This window comes from Curcuma longa, chromosome 2 (genome assembly GCF_044706935.1).
Source record: "Curcuma longa cultivar G26 ecotype Majalengka, Jawa Barat chromosome 2, ITB_CL_G26_1.1, whole genome shotgun sequence".
Lineage (NCBI taxonomy): Eukaryota > Viridiplantae > Streptophyta > Magnoliopsida > Zingiberales > Zingiberaceae > Curcuma > Curcuma longa.
This window is the reverse complement of record NC_133862.1, coordinates 5,159,910-5,175,326: the sequence shown is the minus strand read 5'-3', so window position 1 is coordinate 5,175,326 and position 15,417 is coordinate 5,159,910. Positions and strand designations below refer to the sequence as shown.

Here is a 15,417-nt window from a genome sequence, read left to right as displayed (position 1 = left end):
GATTACGCCTCTCCAAGATTCCCAGTGTTCTCCACCAAGTAAACTGTTACGTTATCTTTTCCTCATTAAATCCTGCTTCAGCTTTTCCACACTTCCATCACATCATGACGTGCTTATCCCAACTGTTATTATTGATTTGTCTGCTTGCTCCATCTCTATTCAGATCATCTTCTTCCTCTCCATTCTTCTTGCTTCTTCACACAGTAACTGTCTCTAGTTCTCCCTCTTTGGTCCCCGATCCACTTCTTCTTTTATATGAATTCAGATTAAATATTTTTAGGGGCGTCTTCTATTCGAGTACGAAGCTTGCATGCATCTCTTGTTGTTTCTTCCCTCCTGTAGAATCAAATCTCGCTAATTTAGATTTTTTTGTTTAGTCGTTGATTATTTTTTCAGGGGCTTGTTTATACATGGGCTGCTCCAACTCGTGTCAGCTGGCGGCGCCGCCGCCGGGCTGCGTGCGGGTGGTCCACGCCACCGGCCGCGTGGTTGATTTGCCGGCGCCGGTGACGGCAGGCGAGCTCACCGGGCGTCCCCCCGCGCACGTGCTCGTCTCCGCTGCCCGCCTAGCCGCATTAGGATCGGAGCGCCTCCTCCCCGGAGAGCGCCTGGCGGTCGGCGGCGTCTACTTCCTCCTCCCCCACGCGCTCCTCCGCGACGAGGCGTCGATCGTCGACCTCGCCACGCACATGGGCCGCCTCCTCGCCGCTGCCAAACGGGCGGGACCGGTTGTGGGCCCCCGTAAAGTACAGCCGCGGGCCCCTGTATGGAGACCGGTGCTGGATCAGATCGAGGAGACGAACTATTGAGAACGACCGATGGAGATAAGATCGGAGCGGACGGTTGAGATTGGAGGACCAGAAATGCCATGAAAAGCTTGTAATGTCCATTAATTGATTGGCAAATATGTACTCTGCTCAAATTTCAGTTCAATGTTACTGCAATGATAGTTGTTCCTATTGAGATCGTCTTCTGGATGAGTCGTGGCCATCGAGTTTGAAAGTGGATGGTCAAGGCAAGACCCACAAATAGAAAAGGAAAACGCTGATGGATTTTGACATGTTACTAAGGTCTGTACAGCAAGAGAGGAATACGTGAGAACGAAAATCAAGAGTGCCCTATAATTCTTTGACGTTCAAATTAATTTTTTTTATTGAAAAGGAAAGGGATATGAGAGAGAAGGAGAGTATGTCTATCAGCAGTCGTGTGTGAGCGTGCATACTTGTCTTCACGGGATGGAGGGTAAGATATATAGAGATCCGTAGAGGCACCTAGAAATAATGAGAACATGCTCTATCTCAATTATGAATAATATCCTTAAATAAAAATTCTATTAGAGGAGATGTCCCATCTGAGTAAGGAAAACATCTTTTCACCATCGTAGTAGCGAAAGATCATGTCATTCATCTTGATACGACATCATCATGCTGCATTAATAAGGGACTGAGTTAACCACCATGTCACGTGATTGTCTATATCCTTCTGGCGACGATTTGCCTAGCCAATTAGGGAATTGAGCAGAGCGGAGTTGATTGAGCATCAAGTAGAGTACTGAGTAGAACATGATCAATAGAAGGAGCATGAGCCGAGGTCAATTGGGGCCGAGACGAAATATAATCGAGAGTAGTCTGGCATCGGAGTTGAAGTCAGATATAGGACCGGAGGTAAACCTTGAGAGAGGTCGAGTGTGAGATTCCGAACTGGGCCTAACTCCGAGACTGGTATTTGACCCCTAAGCTGCTTCCTGAGTCGAACTGATGCACCTAAGTTGAGTGAAATACTGGACCGGGATGGTCGAGTTGGGATATAGGACCAAACCAGTCAATCTGGAAATTATACTTTCTGGCTGATGTGTCATCTTTTTATACCGGATCTTGACTTTCTGGACCAGATCATACCGACCCATAACAATAGTTATGATAAAATTTGAACCCACAGCGACCATATGGGATCACGAAAAAAAAAAATCAGATCAAATTGAATCTTTCACACAGTTAGCATTTACCAAAATTCTCGACACGAGCATTCCCCATCTTTGAAATGGTGAAACCTCACATTATCCCTCACAACAATCTCCCTTTCCACAGCCCTTGATGCAAGTCGCATCACCAAATGACAATCGTCGCAAATCCTAAGGTTCTTCGATATCCTCATTGTGTCTCCTGCAGAGGTCGTCACCAAGCCAAATGCCAATGCCAACTTCTCGCTGTGACCCTTCAACAGCCTTTCTTTCTCTTCATCCTTAACATCATAAACAACAGAACTCAAAACGGGCACATAACCTTGTAGCTTCAACATGCACAACAGCTTCTCTAATGCATCCTTTATCTGGTGAATTCTCGGGTGGGAATTGTCCCCTGCAAAAAACTCATGGACTGCACCATCTTCATCTTCTGTCCAGCTTGCTGAAGGATTTTTCCTCAGCCCCCTCGCTCTCATCAGTCTCCGAACCTTCGACACCTCATCCCACATCCCTGCAGATGAATATATATTCGAAAGCAACACGTAGTTGCCGACTCCATCAGGCTCCAGCTCAAATATATGATCGGCGGCAATCGTAGCTATCTCTGTCTTTCCATGGATCCGACAGGCACTGAGCAATGCACCCCAGACACCACCATGCGGCTTTATTGGCATAGACCTCGCTAGATCAAGTGCTTCTTCGACTAGCCCAGCACGCCCCAACAGATCGACCATGCATGTGTAATGATCAGCAGAAGGAACGATGCCATACTCATCCTTCATCATCCTGAAGTAGCGTCGACCTTCCTCCACCATCCCAGTATAGCTAAAAGCTGTGAGGAGGCCGATGAATGTGACATGGTTTGGTTTCACGTTCGTCTCGCCTACCATTTCTTTAAACAATGAAATGGCTTCTGAAGCTCTTCCATATGCAGCGAGTCCAGCGATCATTGCACTGTAGGTGTAAACATTCCGGTCTGTCATTTTATCAAACACCCGACGGGCCTCATCGATCAGCCCACATTTGGCATGCATGTCCACCATTGCAGATCCCACCAAAAGGTTCTGGTCGAGCCCAAGCTTCTCCACAATATCCCGAAGCCAAAGTGCGTGTTTTGCAGCACCCAACTGAGCGATGGCAGAAATGGCGCCGACCAAGGAAACCTCGTCCATAACTACGTCCGCTGCTCGCATTCTCTCGAATGCCAGCAGCGCCTCTTTAGGCATCGCATTCTGGGCGTACCCTGTGATCATTGCAGTCCATGCCACTACGTCCTTCACAGGAGATGCCTCGAACAACCCTCGTGCAGAAGAAAGGTCGCCGCTTTTGGTGTAAGCCACAATCAACGAAGTCCAAGAGATAGCGTCTCGAACGGACATTTCGTCGAACACCCTTCGAGCGGCGGCTATGTCGGAGCATCCCACGTACATGGAGATGAGAGTGTTCCGGACGAAAAGGTCGGCGTCGAAACCGCCGATGAAGATGGCTTGGGCGTGAATCTGGCGGCCGCTGGAGAGGGATTCTTGGGAGGTGGCGAATTTGAGTAGGGCGGAGAAAGTGAAGGAGAGGGGAGGCATCGGGGGCCAGCTACGGCGCATGAGTGAGTAGAGGCGGAGGGGATGGTGGTCGGAGTGGCAGGGGTCGAGGAGTGCGGCGGAGCGGATAACCGAGTTCCATAGGAAGGAGTTGGGGCGGGGGACGAGGGAGAAGATGAGGAAGGGGTAAGGGTGGAGGGGGACGCGATAATCGGAGAGGCGGCGGATGAGCTTGGTGACGAGGAAGCATCTGTGGTGGAGGCCAAGGCGGAGGAGAGCGGCGTGGGCGGCACGGAGGTGGCGGGGGCCGGCGGCAGCGTCGATGGCGGCGACGAGGAGGGCCTCGAGGGCCGGGAGAGGTAGGAGAGGGAAGGTGAGGTCGACAACGTGGCGCTCTGCAGTGGGCTGAGCTCGCGCCATGTAATGTAAGCCACGTCGCGATCCAGCCGCCTTTATTTAGGGAAATTTGTTGTTTCACTCCCAAACTTTACCTTATTTTTTAAAATACCCCTGAAAAGTCCCTCTGTTTCGATGTTCCCCTTAGAACATGCCAAACGAAAGAAAACTCCTTTACAAAACTAAATGAGTTCAATTTAGCTACCAAATCACAGGGAATATATCGATTTCAAAATTCGATGGCTTACATGATTCGATACGCGATTCGATTTCATACTTGAACGCGTCCAAGAACAACCCCAGAGAGAGCCCAGCCTTCCAGTAATTGAAGACGGTGACTAGGCTCTTGAACTTGTCGACAAAGGTAAGTGAAGCTCTGTACATGAGGGCGCCGATCCCCTCCACCACGACGACAGCTAAGCCAGCAGAAAGAATGTCCCAGTCGCCGGTTTGGCCGATCACCGTCGCAAATGCTGTAGCAGAATAGAATCCTATCAAGAAAAAGAAAATTTTGATCCATAGCCCTTTCCTCAACAGCTTAATCCGTGCACTCAGCTTCGTTTGGAAAGATTGAATCGTTCTGATCAGTCGAGTTGCACTGCTGGTGCTGCTTTCCGGTGTATCGGGTTGGTTGCCGTCTGCCATACTCCCGGTCGTCCAGTTCAGCCTCCTTTGTTTAGATATATATGGCACTATGATGTTAGTCATCAGCAGGGGAAAAAATTTCAAAGAAAGTAATGTCTAAACAGTATTTCAGGAAGGAATTGCCTGAGTGTACAAGTGGAGAAAGATCATGTACAAGTGGAGAAAGATGTTTGAAGCATAAATCAGGTAGATTCATATAGATAGTACAAGAAAATAAAACTACTACAATGATGAAAATGAAAGAAATAGGACATGGAACATTTTTAGCCAGCCTACTAAATAAAAAAAAAATTCACCACAAACAAATTCATCCAACATCTTTAAAAAAATTATGATTACATCTTGTTAATAGTTTCATGGCACAGTGTGACTAACCTGGAATTTTTAGCACGGGGAAAAGCTGGCCACACGAAACAAATGCGAGGAGGAATCTTTCCAGCACAATGAATAACAGATCTTTCTGGATATGTCAAGAGCAAATATCGCACTTGGGAGAATTTTCGTGGATGGATAAGCAAAGTATGTGGACAGAATGTCAAAGCTAAAGTATGCATTGCCATGATCTTCGATGCGCCTGTGCCTGTAAGGATAAAAGCTTGAGTATTAGAGAACAAAGAGTAGAATCCATGATTGATTATATCTCAGTTAGGTAGTATTGAGTTACTTGAAAATAACCTACACATTCCTCAATCCATTGCATAGCATGCAGGGAGAAAAACTATAACCTTGTTTTAGAAGGTTAATGTAGTCCTAATCTTCACTCCACCTTCCTCCTCTTTACTCAACACCATGGACATGGTTCTCAACCTCAAAATTGATGGTTTTGTTACTCGGATTCGGCATATGCACCTCTCATTCCCATGTCAACACAAAGTAACATGGTCAACCAAGTATGTAAAAAGAGTTGGAGCAGCGAGACTCGTCTGTGAGAGGAAGAAGAAGAAAGAAACCTAAAGGGAAGCTCACATGACACTATGTGGGGGAGGGCAGACAGCTCAACAATCATGTGGGGAGGCATCCATCCCATGTCACTAGGAAAGGAAGAACAAGGAAGACTATAGGACAACACTCAATTAGGGTTATATTTTTTTCCAAATTTTTATAATGCCCCTAAACTATACCATTTTATAGAATGATGGTATCACAAGCTTGTTTGCCCTTCACCACCTCAATTTTTTATGATACAACTCCAAATGTGAATTATCGATAGTGGCGTCTGCAACATGCTTGCAATCAAGAAAAGATAATTATAAGAACAAGATCGCTCTTTCCACATGGTTGTAGCTTGACAAGAACTAGCCATGGCGATAGGATGGCTATCTCAACATTGCCCGATATATTTTAATAGGCTTGGAAACACATTAAACGGATAAAGGGTGGATTTGAATAGGATGTTAGACACTTGTTGTAGGTACAAGATGAATTCAGGTTTAGAAACCAAGGGAGAAGATACTTGAGTTAATCTAATTTACTTTATAATAAATCTATATGCAGATTTAAAACTTTAATCTTCTATTTTTCCTATATTGATGTTAGTATTAGCTGGGTATTAGATGTCTTAGGCAATTTTTGTAGGTATCATTCCTCCTTGAACCATCAAATCTATTCTATTCTAAGAGCAAACAAGGCAATCACTGTCTTTTGCTACAGGGTTGCGTCCATTTCCCATTTTAATCATAGCTTTAGTAAAAGATCATGTATAAATCATGCTAAGATCACTGCTTTTGAGTCTTTTAGGGTTCAATGCATGAAGAGCGACGGACAGACAAACCAAGAACGGAATTTTATTTAAAAAAACTATTCCTTTTCGTTTCCAATGAAAATATCAAATCCATTAACTTATATAACAATTCACAATTATGGTCAAGAAAACATTCTTCGAATCAAGATATCAAACATATGAAAATTTACCCTCTCAATGTTCAAATTTGGAAGTGAATTAGTGTTATATAAAAGGTGATGCGTTTCCAATCCGAGGACAGAAATCTAACCTGAAGGCGAAAAGAAATTCGAGGAAACCAGGCTCGTCGTGGTCTCCTTGGTGTCGGAGAGGAGAGGATCGCCACCTCGATCGATCGAGAAAGGGAGAAGCAGCGATTTGAACGCAAGAACCGAGAGGGGATCGTGCGAGATTGAATCATCAGAGTTGCGGCGGCTCCTTCGCGTAAACCTAAACTTGTCTTTTTCTAACATAGTGCTTTTAGTTTAAAAACTTTACAAAGAAACCCAATTAGTTTTGAAATTCACGGAATTTCAGGCTGCTGAATGTATTTGAAGGATCAAGGCATGTGTTTGCTAATGCTAACAGGAAAACAGAGAAGGCAAAGCACAACTATCTCACTCTTCATCGATAATCTAATTACAATTCTCTTCGATTTCTAGTTGTTGCTGTGTATTAAGAACATGATTACATCAACTTCATATCTAATTGTGGCTGCCAAACAATTTGCTTTGGTTCATAATTCAACAGCTCTGTCTGAGAGAGAACGCCACTGCTTGTGCCCAATGCTTCAGCCTTGTTTTAACATGCTCTGGATCGTCCCCTGCAAGTTCAGCAATCATTAGATTACCAATCAAACAATAGGATTCTCTCTTTCTAGATTGCGATCGGGGAAGTTCTTTAATTTTTTTAAAGTTTTCGGATTAAGCAAACGAGTTTGAGATGATAACCGGGATCGCAAATCTTCCATGCGTGGGTCTGCTCTCGTTGGCGGGGCTCCGGGGGCTCGGAAGGCCGGCTAGCGTCGACGAAGAGGAGGTCGCCGTCGATGACCCGGGGGTCGGCAGCTGACGGTTCACGGCGAAGTAGAGATTGAGCGCTGGCAGCGTCCTGCAGAGGTCCTGCCCGCCGTCCTCCTCGCTGAACCTGAAACCGAGGTCGATCGATCCCCGCAGCTCGTCCATGTCCTCGTCGGTCAGACTCCTCGCAAGCCGCCGCTCCTGCTCGAGCTCCTCCGCCGCCGAGCTTTTCCTCCTCTGCAGAACCTGCATCCGCCGCCGCTCCCACTTGGCCTCCATCCTCGTCTCCCTTAGCGAAAGTTGCTTCGACAGCATCCTCCTACCGCCTGCACTGACTCCATTGCCAGAGACCACGCCGTAATCCATCCACGTTGGCGGCCTCTGCTCCATCTCCTCTTCTCCCTCCGAAGACGACGACGACGCCTGCTGCAGCTGGTGCCCCATCTTGCATTTCTCCATCAAAATCGACTCCATTCTTCTGATTGCTTCAACAGAAGGATTAAAAAATGATTTTTTTTTGCAATGAAACTATATATCCTCTCGCCCCGCTTCGAAGATCGCCGGAAATTTACACATGCGACGCGGCCGTGGGTAACGGCCGCCGGTGGAAGCGGGCGGAGGGAAGGAGAGAATTGGTGCTTTTCCAACTGCTACCACTTCCCCTTCATCAACAGCGCCTACTCTTCTTCAATGGATGGAGGCGGACGAGCGATTTTACCGCGGCTATTAATTCGCAGTGGCTATTTTAAAGACGAAATCTGAAGGTCTGGGACAGCTCCGCCAAAATTAGCTCTCTTCTCTGCACTACCAATGCTGCTGCTGTTGATCTCTTCTACTCAATCCTAAAAGGTACAATTTAACAACATCCTTAGCACACCCATTTTGCTATATAAGGATTTTTTTAGTTCTTCGACCTCTTGCAATCTTAAAAAAGGACTTTGTGACAGTAAGCTCTTTCCGAGCTTCAATGGTGAAAGAGTGAAGAAGCTTCTTCTTCCGCTTGTGATCTTGCAGATTCAAGAGAATCACGGAACGTGAATCCAAAAGTAGGACAGTAGCCTTCATCCTTCATGTTTTTGGTTAATCTTTTCAACTCTGCATATATTTTGTCGATATCAGGATGCTGCATCTCCTTGGCAACAAAAACATGAACTGTGTTATCGATGTCGACCCAGCTGCATCCAGGATCCTTGTCCACTCCTCGCATCCTCATCAATCTTCTCACTCGCTCGACATCGTCACGCTTGCCCCAGGCAGCGTATATATTCGCCAAGCAAATGTAAGCTGACGAGTCCACTGTGCCCAGCTCCATGAGCTTCTCCCCGGCAAAAGCGCCAATGTCAAAGTGCCTGAATTTGTGGCATGCACCAAGCATGATCCTCCACAAGCATGTTCCATGATCGACAGGCAGAGATTCAATGAAGTTCTTGGCTTCCTGGAACAACCCGGCGCGACTGAGAATATCCACCATGCACGCGTAGTGTTCTATCTTCGGAACTAATCCATAATCGTCGAGCATCGACCTCAAGTAACTCCAGCCACTCTCGACCAGACCGACATGACTACAGGCAGACAGTAGGTTGACGAATGTGACATGATCTGGTTCTGTACCCTCTTTCTTCATCTCCTCGAAGAGGTTCAAGGCATCAATCCCTCGCCCATTTTGTGAAAATCCTGAAATAACTGAATTCCATGCGACGACGTCCCTCTGAGGCATTCTTCTGAACACAAGACTGCAATCTGTTAAATCGCCACACTTTGCATACATGGTCGATAGGGAGCTACCGATTGGAATCCCCAAACTGAATCCAAACTTCACGGAGCAGGCATGAATTTGTTTGCCCTGTTCTATGGCAGCTAGACTAGCACATGCTCTGAGAGCAGTGGCTAGGGTGAGGCCGGTTGGCAATATGTTTTCTCTTCTCATCGTTCCATATAATGCTAAAGCCTCCTCATGCTCTCCGTTCTGCACGTAACCTCCGATCATCGAGGTCCACAGGACAATATCGGCATCCTTCAACTCGTCGAATCCCTTTCTCGCATCATCAATGCAACCACATTTGGCATACATATCGACCAGTGCGCTTTTGACATAGGATTGAAGCTCGAATCCCACCTTGATCAAGAAGGTATGAGTTTGTTTGCCTTCGACAAGGGCTGCCATGTCACTGCAAGCATTGAGGAGCCCTACAAATGTGAACTCAGTCGGCATGAATCCTGCAATCTGCATATGCGGGAACAGATGCAGTGCCTTTTGGGAGTCGCCATTCTGTGCGTACCCGGTGATCATCGCAGACCATGTGATGGAGCTCTTGTTCGCCGACGATTCGAACATGAGCAGAGCATCTTCCATGGTTTTACACTTCGCATAGAGGGTAATGAGGGAATTCTCGACGGATACAGACGACACCCAGCCATTTGTGACGGCAAAAGAATGAACCTGCTGGCCCGTGACGAGAAATCCAGGGGCACTCAGTGCACTGAGAACGCTCGTTAAGACAAACTCATTCGCGGCGCACTGACCTTCCTCGAGCATCAATTTGAACAGGGCAAAAGCTTCTTCGCCGGACTTAAGGACAGCATAGCCGGATATCATGGCCGACCAAGACACTGAATTTCGAACGGGCATTCTATCGAACACCTTGCGGGCGTCAAGTACGCATCCCTGCTTACAGTACATGTTGAGCAAAGAGCTTCCCAGGAAGACGTCATCATTGTTACCTACTTTGATGGCAACGCAGTGAGCGCCTCGGCCGTACCAAATATCAGCAGGCGAATGGGAGGCAGCCGTGAAGACGCCGGCGAAGGTGAAGCAATTGGGGAGGACGCTGAGACCGCCCTCGGCTCTCATTCTCCGAAAAAGGTGGAACACGGATTGGGAACCACTGGGGCCGATCTGAGAGTACGAATTGATGAGGGAGTTCCAGGAGACGACGTCCTTGCCGGCGCCGATGTCCTCGAAGGCCGCTGCGGCGCGCGGGAGTTGGGAGCACTTTGCGTACAAGACCACGATGCTGTTGCTGAAGAATACGTCGGCCGTGACGCCCGACTTGAGGGCCTTCCCGTGGAGGGCGCTGCCAAAGGCGAGGTTCTTCTGGTCCGAGACCCGGACTAGCAAGCGGAAAAGGGATGCGTGGGCGTACTCCGCGACGGCGGCCATCCACCCCTTCTATGAAGAACCCGGAAGATGAGAATGGTTCACTGGGAACATAGGGAGAGCGGATCGGCAACGTCGAGAATGCGGAGTACTCGATCGTCGCTGCCGTCGTAGCGTCGCATAGATATATAGCGTTCCACGGATACTTCGCTGTTTGCGCAAGGGGTGACCTATGGGCGGGCCGGGCCGGGCCGGGCCGGGCTACAGGTTATTAGAAAAAAAAGTAGAATTAAACTTTAAAAGAAAAGATAGTTTTATTTTTTAAAAACAGATGCGACGAAATTCATTACCTTAGCATTATTTATCTTGTTTAATGTTTTCCATCTCACGATTTTGATATTCCGCGAGATTGCCTCGTGCGCGACTCGTAACCCTTCCGCGAGATTGCCTCGTGCGTGACTCCTAATCCATCGTCCATCAGTCAGATTTGACCATCCAAATGTGGAAATACACAAGGTTCCGTCCGTCCGACCCCCACCACTTGTTCTGGCCATCCTCGTCTCATCGTCTGATCATCGTCGGCCGCTCAACCGGGCCCGATCGACGCGCCACTCGCCGACGCGTCGACCGGCATCGAATTCCAATCAAAATCCGACGAAATTTAGCCGAAACACGACCGACAATGACACGCGACATTTCCGACCAAATCGTGGTCGGAGACCGACCGAGAAGGACCGCCGTCGCACGCTGCCTTCCCCGGTCGATCTCCGATCGCGATCAACGTGACCAGAATCCGATCACGATTTGACCGAAAATGCCGCGTATCATTGCCAACCGCATTCGCTCAAATTACATCGAATTCCGATCACAATCCGATCGAAATCTGAAGGAGACCTTGATCGACACGCCGACAAGTAGTGCATCGATCAAGCCCGATCTAACAACCGATAATGATCGGACGACACGATACGAGCGACTAGAAACGACGGAGGTCAACTGTGTCATGCAGGAGATCGCGCAGCATGGATGGCAAAGAATATCAATTCTCTTCCATCTCATATTTCTTAAACTTATTTCACAGAAAGAAATAAGTTACTATATGCATTTACATAAACTAGTTTTTGCTCCCTTTTTTTTAAACAAAACTCTAGGAAAATGATCCAACTAAATGCGAACAAAATATTCCACTACCAATATTTGCTAAAGAAAAAGAGAAAAATCTGTGCCAGATTATAAAAATTAGATTCCAAAATCCAAAGGCCAACAAATAACATTCCACATGTTCAAACCAAACAAACACATAATTGAAAATTTATACTAAAAGTTGCTAACAGTTTTAATAAGCTTGAATAAAAAAAACTGGGCAAGGAGAGGTTCTTCGATGTTCTTCAACTGAGAGCAGCAGTTACTTGAGTGGAATGAACCTGGAAGAGTGCGTGGCACCAATACCTGGCCTTCCGTGCTTCACAGGTTTGTATGAGATGGAAAACTCCGCCAAGTAATGACCTATCATCTCAGGCTGTTGACAAAAGAACGAATGATGATCAGTAGATCAGTGAAGTGACGGCAAATCCAACCCTATCATCTGTCCCAGGCATTCTATTAAATATGGATCCTAACAAGCATGTCAATATAATCCTCAAGACTTTTAACAAGCTATAAAATTGACAACCTTCAGAGAAGTATCTTTAAGTCTAAAATACTGACAGAAATCTACCTAGTGTTACACAGTCGTTAAATTTCTTCCATTTTAACAAACTTATACCAATGAGTCGAGCATTCATATATCTACCTATTTCAAGGGGGAAAATGCACAGTTAAATGCTCCCTCAATCAGAGTAGCATGGAGACTCAATAACAAGAATCTAACATAGATATGAATCTAAGTTTGACATATAATTTTCTAAAAGTGGGAATAAGGGGACTTGAAAGAAGTAGGGCACAAAGTAAAAGAATGGAGCAAAGCTTAATTTACACAGATACTAATAAATAACAAGTTGCATGGATTTCAACTTGTCACTTGTCAGAATTGTTAATATTTTGAGTTTAACTAATAGTTGAAATATTTTAATCAATTAATTTGGTGAATAATTTAAACTGGCAAATTGGAACAATTTTAAGGGGAACTAAACTCAATTATTAATATAGATCTATTAATTGAACCAGGAGTGATTTTGTTGTCTGGGACTCTTTCCTCGTTCTACGTGCAGCAATCTCAGTGAAGACCAAATCCAGATTTTGCATGAAGTTTTGATCCAGAATGAGCAATGACAAGTGTGAGGCTAATCCAAATTAGCGGCAATGGCATAACAGAAGCTTGAATCAAACTTCTCTTTGTCAACATCTTTAGCAAATAAAACAATCTCAGTGGCCATTGACTTCCAGTGTGGAACCCAGATCGTTAGATGGGTCTGTCTCTCCATTCATATGCCAACTCAAATTTCATACCCTTAATTGTGTCATGTTTTCAATGTCCTAGAAAAATTCAATATGACCCCTAGGCATTTTGTCAAGCATTCATGGAGCTCCCACTTGATTTGAAAAACATTACATAGCTCAGAAAATTTGCACGCCAATTCAAAACTCACAACACACTTAACCTTTAGCGCATCCTGTAGGTTTCTAGCTTGATTATTCTCTCCTTTCCTTTTTAAACTTTTAACAAGTTTAAATAGAAAGTGCTTTTTTAGGTTATTAGGTTTGAGATGATTAGATTGTTCTCCTTCCACACACACATGCATACAAAAGATCAAATTGCTTTATTGGGTCTAAACCAGAAAAATAAAAAAGGGACTACTCTGGCCATTTTTAGGTGAGATCGGGAGAATTTTTTCCACTCCTAACACAAGGAATTAAATATACTGAATCTGCAAAGAAGAAATGTATGAATCAGTGAGTTGTAAATTTTTTCAACTACTTTCCCTTTTCTTTTTTATTCCTATAAGCTGTACTGTTTTATATTTACCATGAGCTTTCATGTCCTAGACATGCCTAGTGGCTCATAATTGAGTCTATGGTGCCCAGTATTTTGTGCAGAATGCAGTTTGTTTGACACCTAGATCTCTGGAAACATAAAGTTCAAATTCCTAGCAAAGCCTCAATTATCATCGATTGATCCACAATTTGTTTGTCTCCATTTTAATTGCAGTTATTGGTTTGCAGTTATTGGGGTACAAAGATCTGGTGAACTAAAATAATGAAACTCCAAATAAATGGTCTAGAATGTAATCACTAATTGTCTCGAGTGGAAATGTGAATTAAAACATCATTTATTAGGCCCAAGCAAAAAAAATTACAATGTAAAACAAACCTATCAAGTTCTTCTAATTTCAAAGAGAAGAGTAAAACTCACAAGTTGAAGAAGTTACCTTGATTTCAACCTGGTTAAAGGTCTTCCCATTGTAAACACCAATAATGCTTCCAATCATTTCTGGAACAATTATCATGTTCATAAGATGTGTCCTCACAGGTTCTGGCTTTTCCCCAGGAGGAGCATCACGCTTCTGCAAATTCAAAAATGATAACATAAAAAAAACATGTATTGACTCAAGAAAGGAAAATAAGTCAGCAAAAACTGCACAAATTTATCTGCAAAAACTTAGAAAGAGGAATATAAGCATCAGAAAATAATGTTAAAAATAATGATTAGCAAGAGCAATGTTTAACTGCAATATTCAGAAAAAAAGCATTTATACTTATGGCTCATAGATCTACACCCTACAGGTAAAGGATTGAATCAATGACAGAACATAAAAAAGATTTAGACATAATATCCAATTGTGGGTCGACCACATGAACTTTTTCATCATAGAAAGACTACTGCCTAGAGGAGAGCAGTTTAATATGTTTTGACAGAATAATGCAGTTTAATATGTCCCGCATCAATATCAAACAAGATCTCTCCAAACTTGGCTAATATAGATAGACAAAAATTGACATGATGTATGTAAGACAAAAGTGTGTAGCTGAAGTTTGTCGACTAATAAGTCTGAGCATTATTATTCACGCCTGTATATTTGTCCATAATATTAATAATGTGTAAATCCACCTAAATTGATTTTCACTTCCATTTAGATTCAAATAATAATAAACACAATGCAACTATAAACATCAATCCACCTAAAATTCTTCTCAAGTGTGTTTAACTCAAACTCAAAGAAATCTCAACACAACAAAGTATAACCATTTTTTACTCTCTATGCAATTTTGCTTGGTATAAGTCACAAGTTGATATGCTGATTTGAACTAAAACAATTTAAATATGTCCCGACAGTAAAATATTCTTCATATAAAATGCATTATATCCCAAAAATCAAAGACTTATCTAATTTGATACATAAAGAATTTGCAATAGTCAAAATAGACATAGATTACCTAACCAATAAGAGTAACAACTGAAATCCAACAGTAGATATAGAATATCAATACATAAACAATGATAGAAGGACATGCCCATTTAAGTCAATTATGCTTTCAACCATTTCCTCTTGCTAAAAAATTTAGCATATTGTAACGAAAATTGCATAAAGGCAAAGAGACAGTCAATTACCGCCTTGCGAAGCTTTTTAATCAGAGCCATAGGCTTCCTCTTCAACCCTCTCTGGAACCTAATCGCGTCGCAGCCACGATAAAATCACATCAAAATGAGGAACAAATAGGACGGCGCCACGCAAAAGGAGACCAAATGAGGAAAATGAAATGCAAACCTTCTACGAGCACGAGCGCCAAATAGCTTGACGAGCTCATCGAGGCCCATGTCGAGGAGCTGGTCGAGGTCGACACCGCGGTAGGAGAACTTCCTAAAGGTCCTCTTCTTCGGGTGCGCCCCTCCGACGTCGACTGCGTCCGAAGCATCTGCCTAGATAGCCGAGGTTGATTTCACTCAGATTGCGAAATTGCTAAGCATCAATCATACAAGATGCAAAAAATAAAAGGAACCAACCATCTTCACTGAACTCTTCTTCCTCTTCTCCGGTTAGGGTTCGCAGCGGACGGCGGCGGCAGATCTCAGACGATACTTCGCGTTGGTTAGGGTTTGGGTA

At 44.5% G+C, this 15,417-nt stretch overlaps 5 protein-coding genes and 1 pseudogene across 6 annotated transcripts; 1 reads left to right on the top strand and 5 right to left on the bottom strand.

Annotated features, from left to right (window-relative positions):
* Nucleotides 1-146: 146 nt before the first annotated feature.
* Nucleotides 147-940, top strand: LOC141822527 (uncharacterized). 2 transcript variants are annotated; one of them, XM_074709973.1, is made up of 2 exons: nt 147-297; nt 397-940. In XM_074709973.1, exon 2 carries the CDS (start codon nt 411-413, stop codon nt 807-809), a length of 399 nt encoding a protein of 132 aa, XP_074566074.1. In that variant the 5' UTR covers nt 147-297; nt 397-410; the 3' UTR covers nt 810-940. The 2 variants fall into 2 exon arrangements, with proteins under 2 accessions (XP_074566074.1, XP_074566073.1); XM_074709972.1 differs by having other exon boundaries at nt 378-940.
* A 1,061-nt stretch (nt 941-2,001) lies between these two features.
* Nucleotides 2,002-3,918, bottom strand: LOC141822298 (pentatricopeptide repeat-containing protein At5g44230). The gene has a single exon (XM_074709741.1). The coding sequence runs from the start codon at nt 3,916-3,918 to the stop codon at nt 2,002-2,004; it is 1,917 nt and encodes a 638-aa protein (XP_074565842.1).
* A 101-nt stretch (nt 3,919-4,019) lies between these two features.
* LOC141822393 (uncharacterized) lies at nt 4,020-6,685 on the bottom strand. The gene is made up of 3 exons (XM_074709840.1): nt 6,531-6,685; nt 4,915-5,119; nt 4,020-4,564 (listed from the first exon to the last, which is right to left on the bottom strand). Exons 2-3 carry the CDS (start codon nt 5,097-5,099, stop codon nt 4,096-4,098), a joined length of 654 nt encoding a protein of 217 aa, XP_074565941.1. The 5' UTR covers nt 5,100-5,119; nt 6,531-6,685; the 3' UTR covers nt 4,020-4,095.
* A 169-nt stretch (nt 6,686-6,854) lies between these two features.
* LOC141822319 (uncharacterized) lies at nt 6,855-7,737 on the bottom strand (annotated as a pseudogene).
* Nucleotides 7,738-8,025: 288 nt separating this feature from the next.
* On the bottom strand, nt 8,026-10,438 carry LOC141822317 (pentatricopeptide repeat-containing protein At2g33680). Its single transcript, XM_074709759.1, has one exon. The coding sequence runs from the start codon at nt 10,436-10,438 to the stop codon at nt 8,243-8,245; it is 2,196 nt and encodes a 731-aa protein (XP_074565860.1). The 3' UTR covers nt 8,026-8,242.
* Nucleotides 10,439-11,596: 1,158 nt separating this feature from the next.
* On the bottom strand, nt 11,597-15,399 carry LOC141821794 (small ribosomal subunit protein uS19-like). The gene is made up of 5 exons (XM_074709156.1): nt 15,318-15,399; nt 15,082-15,233; nt 14,925-14,982; nt 13,744-13,878; nt 11,597-11,894 (listed from the first exon to the last, which is right to left on the bottom strand). The coding sequence occupies exons 1-5, from the start codon at nt 15,318-15,320 to the stop codon at nt 11,781-11,783; spliced, it is 462 nt and encodes a 153-aa protein (XP_074565257.1). The 5' UTR covers nt 15,321-15,399; the 3' UTR covers nt 11,597-11,780.
* Nucleotides 15,400-15,417: the final 18 nt, after the last annotated feature.